The 16,528-nt window shown below is 53.8% G+C and overlaps 5 protein-coding genes across 5 annotated transcripts; 2 read left to right on the forward strand and 3 right to left on the reverse strand.

Moving 5' to 3' along the window:
* Positions 1-992: 992 nt before the first annotated feature.
* On the reverse strand, positions 993-1,740 carry YOP1 (ER membrane protein DP1/Yop1; the record flags this gene model as incomplete). The annotated part of the gene is made up of 5 exons (XM_064839128.1): positions 993-1,116; positions 1,168-1,289; positions 1,345-1,566; positions 1,620-1,651; positions 1,707-1,740. The coding sequence occupies 5 exons, from the start codon at positions 1,738-1,740 to the stop codon at positions 993-995; spliced, it is 534 nt and encodes a 177-aa protein (XP_064693376.1).
* Positions 1,741-2,546: 806 nt separating this feature from the next.
* On the forward strand, positions 2,547-5,074 carry LTS14_006433 (uncharacterized protein; the record flags this gene model as incomplete). The annotated part of the gene is made up of 2 exons (XM_064839129.1): positions 2,547-3,076; positions 3,130-5,074. 2 exons carry the CDS (start codon positions 2,547-2,549, stop codon positions 5,072-5,074), a joined length of 2,475 nt encoding a protein of 824 aa, XP_064693377.1.
* A 507-nt stretch (positions 5,075-5,581) lies between these two features.
* Positions 5,582-9,184, reverse strand: SEC8 (exocyst subunit; the record flags this gene model as incomplete). The annotated part of the gene is made up of 1 exon (XM_064839130.1): positions 5,582-9,184. The coding sequence occupies one exon, from the start codon at positions 9,182-9,184 to the stop codon at positions 5,582-5,584; it is 3,603 nt and encodes a 1,200-aa protein (XP_064693378.1).
* A 466-nt stretch (positions 9,185-9,650) lies between these two features.
* Positions 9,651-13,380, forward strand: CTR9 (protein required for normal CLN1 and CLN2 G1 cyclin expression; the record flags this gene model as incomplete). The annotated part of the gene is made up of 2 exons (XM_064839131.1): positions 9,651-13,290; positions 13,343-13,380. 2 exons carry the CDS (start codon positions 9,651-9,653, stop codon positions 13,378-13,380), a joined length of 3,678 nt encoding a protein of 1,225 aa, XP_064693379.1.
* A 326-nt stretch (positions 13,381-13,706) lies between these two features.
* Positions 13,707-16,094, reverse strand: CTA8 (Heat shock transcription factor; the record flags this gene model as incomplete). The annotated part of the gene is made up of 2 exons (XM_064839132.1): positions 13,707-15,555; positions 15,613-16,094. The coding sequence occupies 2 exons, from the start codon at positions 16,092-16,094 to the stop codon at positions 13,707-13,709; spliced, it is 2,331 nt and encodes a 776-aa protein (XP_064693380.1).
* Positions 16,095-16,528: the final 434 nt, after the last annotated feature.

The following is a 16,528-nucleotide window of genomic DNA, read 5'->3' on the forward strand; positions in this document are numbered from 1 at the left end:
GATTGGCGAGGCGATTTTATTTGGATCCCCTGCATCCACAAAAGGGGTGGCCGCGGCAAGATAGCCAGTCAACGAAGCCCCGAGAAGACTTTGCGAGTCTCGAAAGCGAGCCCTGCGAGCCACACATATCCACTCGTCCTTGTTCGAAGCGGTGTTCATCTGCCAGCGGTCGCTCTCGATGAGCCGAACATTACTCAAGCAACTCGTCACGAGCTTCTGCAGTCTCTGCAAACGCCAGAATGATCGCTTGTCACCCCGTACGCACAGATGTGCTGTTATAAGGGCAATCGTAAGTGCATGGCGAGAGGCATTCAATTCTTCTTGCAGCAAGCGTGGCACAGCTACTCCTCTCATATAGCAGTTGGCTCTGACCATGTTGTAATAGTCTTCTCGTGCACCGCGGACCATGTGCAGTGTTGATATGAGTTGGTCAAGCTGCAGTACGAGCATCCTGCTCAGCTGAGACTGTGACAGGCCTACGGCAGTCGCCATGGTATATCGTAGGTGTTGAAAAGATGTAGTCGTGTATGTACTGAAGTAGTGAGCAAACGAGAAATCTGCAGGGAGTGAGTGGTGATGATAAGAAGTCGAAGGTCTGTGCTCACTCTGTGTAAATTCAAGGGAAGCACGACCGTGAGTCCGTCGCTCTTACCCGCTGGACGTCAATCGCGGCCAGGCCCTGCGATGTCACATCATGGATCCAATGTGACTTTGTTGAGACTTCACGTACAATGAAACCACCTTGACATACCGCTATCAATCTATCGCCGTATCTGCATCAACCTGGGCCGAAGCATGCCGTTCCTGGTAGTCGCAAAATTCACAAAGCCGTCAATCATGACCGTCATAGATCATTTTCCCATCCTCCACAATTCATCATCACCAGATTACCTGTCTCCCCTCTACATCTTGCACTCAAGTATGCGCTCTTCCTTCGCATCAAAACTTGCTTACTGCATCCCAAGCCCTTCCTCGCACATCTCCTGGAGTGCTTACAAGCTCTTGCCCGTAGCCTTGTCGGCCTGGGCACGGAGATTGCCAGAGGTGGTATTGCCGCCGTCGAAGAACTTGGCGAAGAGAGGCTGGAGGAGGGAGCGGAAAACAAGTTGAGCGCCACTAGGCTAATGTCAGCACAAGCGAGATGAGTAGGTGAGAGAAAACGCATACCCAGTCTGGGGGAGTGCCATCCAAAGCACAAAAACAAACTTGAAGACGTAGTAGAAGGGGAACCAGTAGACAGCATTGATGGCTGACTCAATCACGGTGAAGAACGCGTAGACGACCCAGTACTATTCACATGATCAGCACAACATAATGTCGGCGATTGGAAAGGCTGCCACATACCGTAAGCCACTGAGTATCGTCTGACTTGCCAGCTGAGAACAGGGCCTCCAGAGAGTAGTATGCCGGGATAGCGAAGCCAGCAGTGTTCACCAGGAATTCGCCGGCGATGTTGAAGAAGACAAGGAAGAAGTAGAGGGCGCCGAGGCCGAGCACGACGTATACCTTGGGCACGCTCGTCTGCTGCTCGAATTGATTGAGGGGTCCATACCTCGATAGCTCTTTCTGGAAGATGGTCAGCTGCGTGTGGTACCAGGGCGTTGCTCAGATCTTCTTACATCAAGAGCACCGAGTTGCTGCTGTGCGCGCTCTATACAGCTGTTAGCATTGTCTCCGGACTGCCGATTGTGTTTGCGATAGCTTGCCTTGGATAGACTGGTTGCTCTGGCCTGAACTCATTTTGGCGGTGTTGTTGAAGGTGGTTATGGTTTGATTGTCTCAAGAGATACGAAAGGTGTTCCGGGACAGTGAAAGCGCACGGTGGGTGGATGGGACGAGGAAGAGAGCAAGATTGAGGTCTGGGCTGAGAGGCACAATTGCGGTGGGGAACGAATTATGACGTGGTCCACGCTTCTCGTGATTGGCCTGATGCTGCGACAGCCAACGCGTCTCTCTTCACGACGAGACAATTGTGCTTTAGGCGAGGGTGGCAATCAGCAGTGAAGGGAGATTCATCGGTGTTTCGCGATCACATTGACATCGAACCGTTGGATGTCGAAAATCGAATTAGACATGTGAAGTCAGGTGATGTGCTTGGTCAAAGCGTTATCTTGGCAGCTGTGGCTGCGGATGATTGCCGTGCCGACTGTTGATCAAAACAATTCAAGTCGCAGCTCCAACCACTCCCGGCGCATATCGCATCTGCAGCGCGAAGAGACTCGACACAAACTGGGATTGTTGTTCACCAGTGCGGAGCTGCAGGGCGTACTGACAATAACACATAGCATCTTTATCGCGTTTCGAGCCTGCGCATCCACGAACACTGTCGCTGCGCAGTTTGTTGTTTGTGGTATTCCAGAAGACCACTGAGACTGTCCGGACCTCGCTCTCGAGGCTCACATCTGGACTTACGAGATCGGGTATCGCTAAGAAGACAAACGAATATACGACACCGGGTGTGGACGACCTCGCTGGTCTATACACCTTTGGCCTTGTCGTCTCTTAGCGTACTTAAAAGCCGGGTGGAACAACACAAGCTCGCAGTCATGGCGGTACGACATCGACCATCAGTCTCTGTCTCAGCGCTTAGCAGACCACAGTCACGAGCCTCTACAACCAGCGCCACCTCTCAGCGACACGAGGACAGCTCAATGTTCATGTCGCAACATGTTCAGCCTACGCCCGAGGCGCAGTTGCTCCAATATCAAGCCAACAATCAACAACCGATGCATGGCTTCGTTGATGCGCAACAACATGGCATCCCGAATGTACCAGGCCCGCCATACGCGATGCAGCATAGTCTGTCCTTCTCACACGACTCTCCATATATGCAAGGACAAGAGCCAACGTACGCGGGCCACGCGCGACTCGAGTCAGTGGCAGCAGGCAGTGGAGCTGAAATGGGTGACGACAAGAGAAGGAAGGGATCTGCTGCAACTGCTACGAACGACAAGGAGCTTCGCGAGATGCTCACCAGGAACGAGGGAAGACCTTTACGCGACGTTGCGCAAGAGGTGATCCAGAAGGAGCGTACGCCGATGGCGGAGAAGACAAAGCAGCTTTTCGCAATGCTATGGTATGCTTGACTGGTCTAGATACAACGAAGGACGTGCGACTGACACTTCACAGGCTTCGCGCTGTGTGCAAACCTGCAAAGTCATCCGTACCACGAAACCGGGTCTACTCCCAGTATGCTAATCGCTGTGGTACTGAGCGCGTTGTGCCGCTTAATCCAGCATCGTTTGGAAAGCTCGTACGTGTGATCTTCCCAGGCATCCAGACCCGAAGACTGGGTGTGCGTGGCGAGAGCAAGTATCATTATGTCGACCTGGCACTCGAAGACGAGAATATGAACCCAATCACAAACCCAGACTTCGGACAGCAGCCGCATATGGACGTACGATCGCATCGTAGCGAGTCTGCCAGCACACAGCAGATTGATTTCAACAACATGCCTCGCCTGCAGGCCGACACTGCCGCGTTCCCAGCTGCAGACCAAGCCTTCGACTTTCAGCCTCCTCGATCAGCGATACCTCGCGGACCACCCTCACAAGCACGAGCTTTTGCATACCCAGACAGTCGAGGCATGCAGGCTGGGACGCAAGAGTCAATGTCATACTCACACTGCCTGCGCTTCCCATCAGCAAATCTTCCACCATTTTCCGAGAACGAGCCAGTCAATCTCCCACCCATAGCATCGTACTTACCATACCGGACCGATTACGACACAGCCGAGTCACTTGTGGCGCTATACCGTACACACGTCACGTCCCTCATCGACAGCATTCGCTTTTGCAAGGAGAAACAGTTCTTCCGACTATATACCTCGTTTCATGGCACGCTTACTGTGCCCGTACAGAAGCTCTTTACACACCCAAATCTGGCTGGATGGATCGAGGAGTGTGATCTCGTCATGTACCGGACGATGGTACGATTCGTCAGTCGTCTGACTTTGCAGGCGGCTCCCGTGGTTGTTATTAACATCTTGTCGAACATATCTGCCAGCCTCCATGGCCACATCGCGAAGACATTCGCACAGCAACCTGCACATGTGCTTGAAGCAAAGCTACGACCTGCCACCGTGTTTGCTGGGCTGCTGTACCGTCTCATCCGGGTCAATCAGTCTGCTCACGCTGCTGCGAATTTGCTCACCATCGACCAGAATCGCGAGCAAATGTGGGTGGAGTGGGTCAAGACCGTCAACCCGAAGCGTGTTATGGAGGCTGAGCTGCCAGACTGTGGCTACGAAGAAGTCTATAAGATCATGACATCCGAGATGCGAAGTCTGCTTGAGCCACTTCAAGCTCCAGCATTCCAGGACGATCCGTACGGCTTCACTCCTTACAACTTCGAGGACAACGGCTCCTTCGCACAATTCCTGCAAAACCAGACTGGATCGCGAGATGGAGCGTCGGGTGTCTCGACCGAGAATGTGCTTGATCGATGGTCAACATTCATCTCCTCAATACCAGGCCGCTTTCCACAAGCCTCGGCGAGGACGATCTTGCACTGCATTTCCGCCATGGGCACAGCGGCACTGCGAGACATCACTATCATGAACGGCCAGTCATACGGTCACTGGTGGGTCCTCAAGATCTTTGTCGACGAGATGGCTCTCTGGCTAGCAGAAATGGGTGGCTTCCTCGAACCCACAATGAGTGGCCAAATGATGCAGCATGGCGTGCCCATGTACCAATCACCAGTCATGGACAACGGACCGCCAGCAAGCCAATACAGCAGCCACCGAAGTAGCATGGCACCCGACAGCAACGGAAATAGCTACCATCCGCACTCAGCTTATGGTGGCCCAAATGGCCAGCAACAGCAGCAGACGTTCCAGCCCACTGCTCCGATGAACAATCACCACTTGCCACCGAGCCATAACATGGCTTTCGCTGTTCAGAAACCTTCGCAGCTATCACAGCAGTCTCAGCAGCATGAGACTGATATCGACGACAGTGGGATTGGCATGTCGTTGATGGAGGACGAGATCAGTATGTCCAAATTCGGCAATCTAAGTGCGCATGTGAACATGGGGGGTCTGCCCAATGCTGTGGCGATGGACGCCTTATAACATGAATGAGTGAGTGGAGGATGGAAAGAGAGAACGGCAAAGACGTCAAGACGTAACGTGCACCACGAAGTCGACGCAGCGAGGCACATGGGGGAATGGGTGCATTGACAGTCCGCAGCGGAACATGTCCATATCTCTAATTTTGTATGTTTGGGCTGGGAGGGATGGACAAGGGTATACTACAGTCGAGTGGCTGGTAGCCCTCCTGATGATGGTGTTTCCTCGTGGGACGGAAACCGGGCTCGCGTGGGGATGAATTTGCTTATGCTTTGCCTTTGTCTCTCCTGTCTGCGTCTCTCGCCGAGATTGTTTTGGATACCACAGCTTTGCTTATTACACACTGCGATGCGCGGTGCCTCAGATATTCTCGAGCTAGCTGAAGGATTTTGGAAAGTGCAAATGTGTGCCTTTACTCAAAGATTTCTCTGGTTTTTGACAAAGTGGTATACTACAGAATGCTCACAACAACCCAGTGTCAGTAGTCTTGCTCAAAGCGCTCAGCTTCGCCTACGCTCCCGCAGTTGGCGTACTAGCCCCTGTCCCTGTCCCTGTCCCTGTCCCTGTCCCCGTCCCACCACCAGCCCGTCGAACCATCTGCTCAGACCTCTTCCTACTCAAACTCACCCCTCTCTTCGGAAACGCTCCGCCCGCACCTCCAGCACCACCAGCGCCAGCACCTTCAGATCTAAGCCGTGCAACATACGCCTCTACATCCCCGACCCCCGTCGTGCCCTCGCGATCCGCTCTCCAGCATAAGCGGACTAGCGCTTCCAGGTCGTCTTTACTGAAGGTGTTGTTTTTCTTGCCCGCGTTGAGGATGTTATCACAGCCTGTATTACTATTGAGGCCCGGTGGAGGTGTGGGCAGGGCGTAGAATGAGGCTGCTTTTGTCAGACTGCTGCTGTTGGTGCTTCCAGAAGGTGGCATGATAGCGGTTGATGTGGTGGATGCAGGCGAGAGCGTCTTAAGCGTCTGCTGTAGCACGAGGATATTGAGTTGGAGCCGCGCGAGACCGTGGTCGTCTAGACCTGGTATTAGCTTCACCATTGAGACCACGGCATTTCCTGCTAGCACTTCGAGGCCGTTGAGTAGGAATTCGTGTTGCTGCGCCATGAGATTTGGCGCTACAGCTGCGTCGTATGTTGATAAGTTCTTCGCTAGGTCCAGGATCGCTGGGTCGGGGTCGTTATATGGTTGGCCGAGAGCGTAGGTACTACTCATCGCTTGCGTCAGGCCATACAGGAGTTGGAGTCGAAGGTCCACATGCAATGTCCTTAGCAGAAGATGCGAAAGCTCTGTAAAAGACACGACCACGGCGTCTAATTGCGGGGCGGTGGTAGGATCGAGCGGGAGATATGGCCCTGTGGGCTCGCCAGGTAGATGTTGTAATGAACCAGCGGTATTCTGCGTCCATCTCTTACTCTTCCCACCTGCATTAGCGCTGGAGATATTCGCCGCAGGGTCAGCGGATCCCATATCGATTGCCCTTGGACTCAGATACCGCAGCTTCTGACACTTGGCGGCAAGCCACTTCATACTAACGTGCATCGTGCACAAAGCCGACAAAGCTTTGCGGTCATTAATGAGATCCGCCTCTTCGACCTGTCGATCGCGGACAAGGTTCAGTAGGAGCGCGCTCTCCTTCTCCACCAGCACCGTCCGATCGCGCGTGGCATCGCCTCCTTCAAGATCGGGTTTCGTGTCCAGCGTGAGGATCTCTATGATAGTATCGTTGATATCCCCAGCTGTGGCAAGATCGGCCGCTAGTCTCATCCTCATCACCACGTTCTCCGCACCACCACCAGCTGCCGTCGTCCCGTTACTGCCTGGAGCACTGGCAGCACGCTGTAAGAGTCCTTTGCTCCAGACATAACATCGATCATAGTACTCGCTCAATTGCCCGACCACTAAGGAGGAGAAGCTCTGCTCGTGCGGCAGCGCGTCTAGCATCTCACACACGCCCTCGATTACTTGCAGCACTCTGACTGCTCCCTTAAACACGGGTCTCGCGCTGAACTTCGCCCATTCGGGGTCGATTGTGAATGCTTCCGCGTCGCTTGTTGCTGCGGAGCAGAGATCGAGTAGTGTCTCGTCTAGTTGAGGGTAGAAGACGTTGATGAGAAAGTCGTCGAGGAAGGAAGTCAACGTGCTAGGTATTACGCCGCCAGATGCAGGAACGATTGTGCGTAAACGATGCAGGAATGATAGAGAGGGAGGCAGCAGTGTGGACATGTTGAACAGTCGCGGCTCGACCAGGAGTTTATGCCCTGTCGCGCTCTTCTCCGCCATCACGCGTTCGGACTCCAGACGATCCCTGCTCGCTTGTGAAGTCTGCAAGTCCGTATTCACAAGTCCAGGCACAGAGTCTTTAAGCATATTCATCAAATCCTCCTTCTCGATCGCCATGTCCGAGTCCCCTCCGGCCTTGGCGTCAGCTGTCTCTGCTGCGCGGAAGAGTTTCTTCGTCTTGTCTCGTGGTGTCGGGCGGAACATGTTGAGATTGATATCATTCTCACGGTTCGTACGGCCTGCGAGGCCAGAGGCGCCGGTTATGGTGAGGTGGTCATGGAGCAGCGAACGAATTTCAGATTGGAGGAGCTTCCAGAGTTCGCGGAAGCTCCTGTTGACCGAGCTTGTGTCGCCGTGAGCAAGATGCGCTTCTCGCCTCGTGATCGCCGCGGTGACGTCGTGCAAGACACGATGGCCTTCGGTGATAGCCTCGAACTTTGCGTACAGTGTACGCAGGAGATCTTCCAATATTGCTCGTTGCTCACCGTCTGGTCCTTGGCCAGCGCTTAATTCTTGTTGGCGTTTTCGAGCTGCCGCGCTCCGCATTGTGGTTGGATGTCTCTGCTCGACTTCCCCATGTGAACGCTCTACCACTCTAAACAGCTCAACAGGTAGTCTTCGCTCGATCTCATCGACGGCCTGCTCTAGTCTGCCCATACGATTCAGCGACTCTACTAACACCTGTATGTAGTAAAAGCTGCCGGCTTCGGGATTCCGTGTGGTGTCTTCTTGCATCTCCTGTCGGCCGTCGTAGCCATCTAGGAATGTCCACATCGCGCGATCGTCGTCAGAAACTGTGGCGCTCTCGGCAAGATCTCGTTTACTGTGGCTCTTCCACCTCTCTTCGCAGTACGGTGATTTGAGGTAGAGATGGTTATGCAATTCCTCAATCAGGTGATCTGACAAATACTGTTCTTGGTTGCTAAGCCGTAGCCTTAGCTCGGACAACGCACCAATATCTTCCATCTCCGGTTTTCGGATCAGTGTCAATCCTTCTTGCAGAGTCGTCACAGCTCCAAGGAACCTTTTCTCGTTCGTCTGAGCGTCCAGTAGATCCGGAATGCCCTGTAGTGTCTCAATGTCGGCGATTGTCTGCAGCATCTGATCGTAGCTCTGACTGCTCGCTGCATGTGTCCGCAGCTCAGGCTTTGCGGTTGACAGACTCTCCTTCGCCTGCACAAGAGACGCCCGCAGTGTCCTCACACGTTGCTGCGAAGCATGGATAGCAGCTTGGATCTTGTGGAAAGTACCTATACTGCTGTTGAAGCCCTGATGGTGCTCATTGACGATGACCTTCAATGCGTTCTGTAGCTGCTGGTGCACATCTTGGAACTGATCATACTGGTCCGCTAGTCCTAGACTCGACGGGTCCATGAGTTGTAGAGCAACTTTGATCGGTATACAGCTATCATTGGCCATGAAGGACCAGTGTTGGCCGATATACCGCAATATCTCGTCGACATTGTTGCCTTGAGGTCCACGGCGCAATGCAGGTGCACCTCGCGAACGACTTCGTGAACTGTCCCAGCCATATCCTGCTTGGTCGCGACTCCTCCGGTTGGCTTGCCGCCGATCCAGGTGCGAGGGCGCTTGGATCTGACTGCTCTGTTGCTGTGCGCCGAAGCCTCCATAACCTCCGGGTCCCCTGGACCGTGATCGTTCGTCTGCGGAGGTGTCGGGTGTCGTCTCGAAATCGAAGCGTCGAAGTCGGTCGCTGTTAGCGGCGAGTGAGGCTCCATTCATATAGCTGACGTTATGGTGGTTGCCATTGTTGTTTCCGTTGGTGGTGCCATTGGCGTACGGTCTCTGCGAGTAAGACATGCTGGATGGCGATGGTGCTACAGGTTGGCTACCTATTCACAGCCTGTCTTCGCTTCGTCACCGTCAACGTCATCGTAGAGTCGAATGCTTTCCAAGCATGTCCTTGACTTGTAGTCGTGATGCTTAGACATCGAATGTAATTCATTATTTCATTGTACTGCGCCTCGGATCTTGGCCACGACCTCCTGCCGACTGATCCCTGTTAGAGTTCCGAGGCTCTGCGGGTGGATCCTTGCGGGGTGCATTAGCGGCTCTCGTCGCGGCGCTCTCCCGATCGCGTTCGTTCATATGTTCGAGAACTTTTGGTTATCTCATCACTCACTCGCAGTAAACCTCAACAAGTTCAACAACTGTGCTCTTCGACATTCTCTTCATGCCGCGACGCCCCTGACGATGATGACCCCTTGAGCACCTACACCGACCTCCATTGAGCATTGGCTTCGACCCCTACCGTTGAATCGAAAGTATGGCCGCGGTAACGAACGGGCACACGAATGGCATCAATGGCCACGCCGATCAACAATATGCGCGCTTCAGTGACATCCCCGCCGTCATCGATATCCCTGTCCGCGGCGAGGATGGCGACGAAGCAGTCAACCTCGACCTCACCGAGCTCATGGACGAGACGGACGAGCTGTGCGATCTTCTCGAAGGAGAAAACGCTGCGCGGAACTACTGGGTGACGATCGCTCTGGCATATGCGAAGCACAATAAAGTGAATATTGCCATCGACATACTACAAAAGGGACTAGGCGCAGTCGCACGAGGTCGGAGTGAGGACAAGCTGGTATTGCTGTCATGTCAATGCTGGCTGTATCTGTGGAAGTGCAGGAATGCGCCTCGTGTGAAGCCGACACAGGTCACGGACGATGATCGGACCAAAGATCATTGGCTGCATGCCGCGACGACTACCTTGAACGAAGCATCACGCATCAGTCCACAGTATCCACCATTGTTCCTTGCGCGAGGTACACTATACTTGCTGCGAGCATCTCTACAACCCAGCAAGAGCGGATCAGGCGGAGTGGACAACAGCGAGCGCATGGACACGTTGAAGCAGGCTGCAAAGTGCTTTGACGATGCATACAAGAGTTCGAAGGGCAAGAATGTTATGGCTATGCTGGGCAAGGCCAAGGTACAATTCTCGCTTGGCCGGTATGCTGAGTCTCTAGCCATCTACCAGCAAGTCCTCACACTGGCGCCTGATATGCAAGACCCAGATCCCCGGATTGGTATTGGCTGTTGTCTGTGGGCTTTGGGGCACAAGGAGCACGCTTGTGCTGCCTGGCAACGAAGTCTGGACATCAACTCAGAGCGTAACATCCCCGCGAATATACTCCTTGGTCTGTCATACCTCGACGAGTCGAGCCAGTACACTACGGCCGATCCACAGTTCGCGGAGATCTATAAGAAGGCAATGACTACGCACACACAGACTGCATTCAAGCTCAACGGGATGCACGCTTTGGCCTGCGCAACTTTCGGATCCTACTTTCTTCTTCGTAAGGCCTGGGCAAACGTCGAGCGACTGGCACGGAGAGCGATCGAACAGACCGATGTCAACGCTGTAGCATCAGACGGCTGGTATCTTCTGGCACGAAAGGAGCATTATGAGGGCACCGATCTTGCCAAGGCCGCCGACTACTATAGCAAAGCTGATCAAGCCCGAGGAGGTGATGAGAAAGGCTACCTACCAGCCAAGTTTGGCGCAGCACAGCTCAAAACACTAATGGCAGATCTGGATGGTGCGAAGTTCAGGCTCGACAAGATCATCTCGGCTCCGACGCAAGCTGCAGCAGGTGGGCAGAAGAGTACCGAAGCGATGACTTTATTGGGTATACTGCACGCCGAGGAGGTGTTCGCCAACCAGGCTGCTGGTGGGAAGGAGGACAGGTCTATAGAAGCGAAGAGAGCGATCGGGCTCCTTGAGCAGGTACGAGTGGCTTGGAAAGATCCAAAGCGGAAAGTTTCGCCTGACTCTGCTGTGCTGCTGAATCTGGCAAGGCTCTATGAGCAAGAAGCGCCGGATCGAGCACTAGGCTGCTTGTTGCAAGTCGAGCAGATGGAGCTGGATGATATTGCAGAAGACGACGATCGTTTACCTGATGACATTGGTGATGAAGCCGAAGAGAGGAGAGCACGACGAGAGCTGCTCAGCCCGCAACTTCTCCACAATATTGGCTGCTTCCACTACCAGGCAGACAAGTACACGCAAGCGCGAGAAGACTTCCAGACCGCACTTAACAGCTGCGTCAAGATGGGAGAACGCGACGACTCCCTGGACACTGACGCACTCGTAACAAGTATATCCTTTAACCTCGCCCGTACCTATGAAGCCGAAGGCATGGCGCAGGAAGCAACCAACATCTACTCTGGTTTGCTCGAGAGACATCCCGACTATACTGATGCTCGTGCCCGCTTGCTATACACTGCCATACTCGACCCCACCACACAAGGCGAAGCCACAGAAAACCTCAGACAACTACTACAATCCGAACCAGGCAACCTCGACCTCCGCGCGCTGCAGACATGGCATCTACATCGCACGAAGAAACGCACAGCCAATCTGGCCGAGGATCCAGAACAACGCCACCTCAAGGAGACACTGCAAAAACACGACAAACACGATCTCTACTCGCTCATCGGTATGGGTAACCTGCACTTGACCATCGCCCGTGAGATGCGACGGGAAACGGATCAGGACAAGGAGAAGCGCAGTAAGACATACATCCGCGCCATCGAGTTTTTCGACAAAGTTCTTAGTATCGACCCTCGTAACGCATGGGCAGCGCAAGGAATGGGCATCGCCATGGTAGAGGAAAAGAAAGGAACGCAAGATGCCATCCAGATCTTCTCCAAAGTCCGCGAGTCGTTGAAGGGGATCAGCGCATCCGTGTACCTGAACCTAGGGCACGTGTTTGCCGAGATGAAGCAATGGTCGCGATCCATTGAGAATTACGAACTTGCGCTCGGCCGCAGTGCGAAGGAACGCGGTGATGGGAACGTGGACCCGCAGATCTTGGCTTGTCTAGGGCGGGTGTGGTTGCAGCGTGGACGGCAGGAGAAGAAGTTGGAGGCGTATAAGATGAGTTTGGATTTGTCGAAGCAGGCTTTAAAGCTGGCGCCGGAGAATATTAATTTGAGGTTTAATGTGGCGTTTGTGCAGATCCAGCTTGCGCAGTTGCTTATTGGGTTGGGGGAGACGCAGAAGACGTCGGAAGAGGTCGAGGATGCGGCGCAGGGGTTGGATGAGGCGATTGAGGCTTTCGGTGCTATTGCTAAGGAACCTAATGCTCCTTTCCCACGAGGTGATTTGGAGGCTCGTGCCAATATGGGTCGGAATACGATGAAGAGGCAAGTTTTGGGTGCCGTGGAGAGACAAGCCGACTTCGAGCGCAAGAACAAAGAGCGATTGGAGGAGGCGAAGAGGAGACGGGACGAGGAGATCAAGAAGCGGGAGATGGAGCGCGAGAAGGCACTGGGTGAGATGCAGGAACGCGAGCGCAAGATCAAGGAGGAGCGCGCACGCATGGCGGAGGAAGATCGGGAGGCGAGGGTGTTGAGGGAAGATGAGGACAAGAGGCGGGAGGAGGCAGAGTATACTACTGATGCTGAGACGGGGGAGAAGAAGAAGAGGGAGAAGAAGCCGAGGGAGAAGAGGCAGAAGCGGAAGAAGAAGACGGAGGATGATAGTGATGGTGAAGTTGCCGGGGGGACTGATGTTGAAGGTGGTGGGAAAGGTGGTAGGAGTCGGGGAGCGAGTACCACGCCATTTACCGGCACGGGCTCGGATGGCGAGGCGGAGGCTAGACCCAGGCAGAAGAAAAAGAGGAAGCTTGAGCGGAAGGGGCAGGCGGCTAAGAGTTCGAAGTTCAAATCTGCTGAGGTGGTGGAGGAGAGCGAGGACGATGATGTTCCTGCTGCTAGTGGGACGCCAGCTGCGGATGACGATGATGTGGTGGATGGGGATGGTGACGATGTGGAGGCGGCAGCGGCTCCTGGTCAGAGGAAGAAGGCCGCGAGGGTGTTGGACGATGATGATGAGGGGGACGGAGAGATGGAGATGGAGAATGGGATGGGGTTGCAGGGAGTCGAGGTGCCGGTTGGTGAGGTTGGGGACGTGAATGCTGATTCGGATTGATCGGGAATTTCATCTAGATTGGTCCTTGGAACTTCCGCCACCGAGGCATTTGTAGCATTAGCGTTGCGTCGGATGGAAAGCAGTGGGGTCTTGTATCCATAGCTGTCATGGTACTGATGCAGCATCTTCTGTTCGTGACGTACAGTCATTTGGTGCCCCTATTCACAAGTCAACGCCATACTCAGGCTTCATCAGCCTCCAACAATACGTTCGCAGAGCAGAATATGTGTGATCTGGATGTGGCTTTCGTCATGGAGGACATCAAGACTTCGTCTCTGTATTTGTACTTGCATTTATGCACAGCGTGTATATCACGACAAGCGAAGAACAGACCTATCCACATCTTCCCACCCCAAACTAGCAGAAGATTTCGATCTCTCACTAAGATCTCCTCGCCCGCTTCCTAGGCGTCGACCCAGGCTCCTCCTGCTCAGCCACAGTATGCGCCGGGCTCGTTGCCTCACTACTCAAACTCTCCACCCTTCCATGCCCACTTCCGCCATGATGATGATCCTCCATAGGCGGCGCCGACCCCCCCGCTGCTGCGTGAGCCTGAGCCTGAGAAACAGCATCGTTGTTAAGTTGAAACATATCGTCGCCTGCTGCATTATTGCCGAAGTCCCAGTCGATCCCATCGCCCATCTCGCCGCCGCTATTGCCAGCACTGAAGTCGAAATTTGGATTTGCACTATTCGCGGCGGAAATGTCGCCCCAGCCTTCATCGTCGAAGTTCACGAAGGCGTTGGGATCGTAATCGCCTGGGGCACCGGTGATGTTGAATGGGTCCTCGTCGCCGTACTTCGCTATACCCGGGATACTACCCGTAGGGCTGAGAGGCTGAAGTCTGCGATTGAGCTCTTGCACCTTCTCGTCTTGGACTTTCTGGAGGTTGGTGAGCATTTCGAGTTGTTGCTGTGTCTCTTTCAATTGGTTCAGATCGGGCATTGTGGGTGGTGTAGGGGAGACGAGAGCGTTGTTGCCGTTACTGCCGGCTGTGTTGGTGCTCGCTTGTTGATTGGCCATGAGTGCTAGCATGGTATCCCGTTGTTGTGGAGTTAGCGGTGCGTTACCGTTGGCGTTCTGATAGTGTTCTAGTGCTGAGCTGAAGTCAAAGGCAGGTGCGGCTGTGCTTGGAGTGGAGGCGTTCGTGGCATTGATACCATTGATCAGGCTCATCATCTCATCGTTCTCTGGCACAGTGTTGAGGAGGTTTGGCGTTGGCGCGTCATCTTTGATGACGGGATTGGTACTCGTACTGGCTTTCCAAGCATTTTGTGGTGGCACGCTAGATGTGCTATCACGCTTCGAACCATCATGAGGTGGGCTTATGGACGTTCGTGCTGATGGTGGCGCTGTGACCGCTATGCCAGGCTGTTGCGGACTTTGGCTTTGCAGATTTGTTACGGGGCCAGGTAGTAGTAGCGGTTGTTTTTTGAAGAACCGTGGCATTCTGTTGCCACTATCTGTTGCGCCTTCGGGCACTTCCTCGACACTTCCCTGAGGTTGCTGACTTTGCGCAACGTTATTGAACATGTTGACCAGGTTTTGCGCGCCATGACCTTCGAGGCTTCTGTTGTAGAAGGTTGCGAGGAATGTCAGAATGGCGTTGATACTGTTCTCGTGTCGATCATGCAGTGCTTGGAAGGCACTTGCTTGTCGGTAGAATTGGTCGTTCTGCTCCTTTAGAGACGAAATCATTTGCGAGATATATCGTTGCTGATTTTGTAGCTTTTGCAGCTCTCGGCGTACAGTCACCAGTTCGTTACGTGGAAGAGTCGCCACGTCCTGACTTGCGCCAGACCCACTAACTTCTCCGATGACACCACTGATGGGATTTCCGCCGACAGGAGGTGAATACTGCCGCTCATCGTCGCTGTCGAATTGATCCTTGACTGTTCCATCCCGCTTCCTCTTGACACCAGGCTTGGTAGTTGGCTTCTGTATAAGCCACAACAGATCCGGTCTATTCTTTCGAAAATATGGATGTGAGTACATGCTAGGAGGCTTCACCCCTTTTCGAGCCTTTTCGGACTGCCTGAGCGAGCCGTCGGTAATGTTTACTGTCTTGTGAAAGCCGTACATGTTCAGCTGGCGAACAAATGAGGCATAGTTGTTGTGTTTGAATAGTTCCGGTATCAATGTCCGTGCGAATTCGTCCTCGTCCAGAACAATGAACGAACGTCCGTCATCTGACCATCTAATCAGATCTGTGTGGCTACTATCCAAGAAGCTATAGTAATCATCAGCATGCCATCACCAACGTCTCTGTCATGAAGCAATTATTTACCTGCTAAGCTTCTGCACAAATGGCGGAATCTGCTTCCGCTTGCCTTGCGCATCCCTCTTGGCCAGTGCAACTTTCATATCCAGATCTTGTTCATCCTCATCGCTCACGGTCGCACCCCTACTGTTACCACCCATGCTCATCCATTGGTCTTGATCCTGCCCATTCTGCGGTGCAAGCGGATGGTTTCGGGCCCGTCGCACAAGATCGGTAGATTGTACGGGTACTGGTGCGACAGCTGTGCCATACGCGGGTTGCAGCGCTGCATCCTGCATATACGAGAAGTTGTTGGCATCTTGCGGTATCGCTATCGAGGCGTCGCCAAAGGTCTGCTCGGCATTGAATGGTTGCGAGAAATCGTAACTGCCAAAATCTGCATTGCCTGTGGGCTGCTGAAAATTTAAGTTCTGCTGCTGGGGCGCGAGTGGTGGCATAGGTGACGTGCCCGGTGCAGCTCTCTTACGCGATGCTTGATTCGTCTGCATGTCGCCGTCCTGGCTCAGGAAGGGCCGTTTGTGTGCCCTCCCTCCCACGAGATGTTGAGGTATACTCCGACCCACACCGCTGTAATGTGCGCACGAATGAGGTCGAGAACGGGAAGAGGAAGTGCGTCACTAAGCGCTTCTCTACGCTGTGTTGAACGGTCAGGCAGCGAGCCGAGACAGGAGCCTAATAAGCCTTGCTATGCCGCATGTTCTAGAGGTGTATCCAGAACCTCTTCTGTGCTCTTACGTCGGGGTTGATGCGATAAATGTCCTTCGTGCGTAGCAACCCAAGGCTGGCGGAAGGCTTCGGCTGGTCGTATGATCCAATGGACTGTGTGTCAAGGCTGGTCTCCAGAGACTTCAGAGTCGGTCGAAGGTCGAAGGCGTCGCGACTTGCAAGTGTCTTCTCGTACTGGGGTCGTGTATGCTGTGAG

The sequence above is a fragment of the Recurvomyces mirabilis genome (genome assembly GCF_035927965.1).
Source record: "Recurvomyces mirabilis strain CCFEE 5264 chromosome Unknown scaffold_16, whole genome shotgun sequence".
Classification (NCBI taxonomy): domain Eukaryota; kingdom Fungi; phylum Ascomycota; class Dothideomycetes; order Mycosphaerellales; family Teratosphaeriaceae; genus Recurvomyces; species Recurvomyces mirabilis.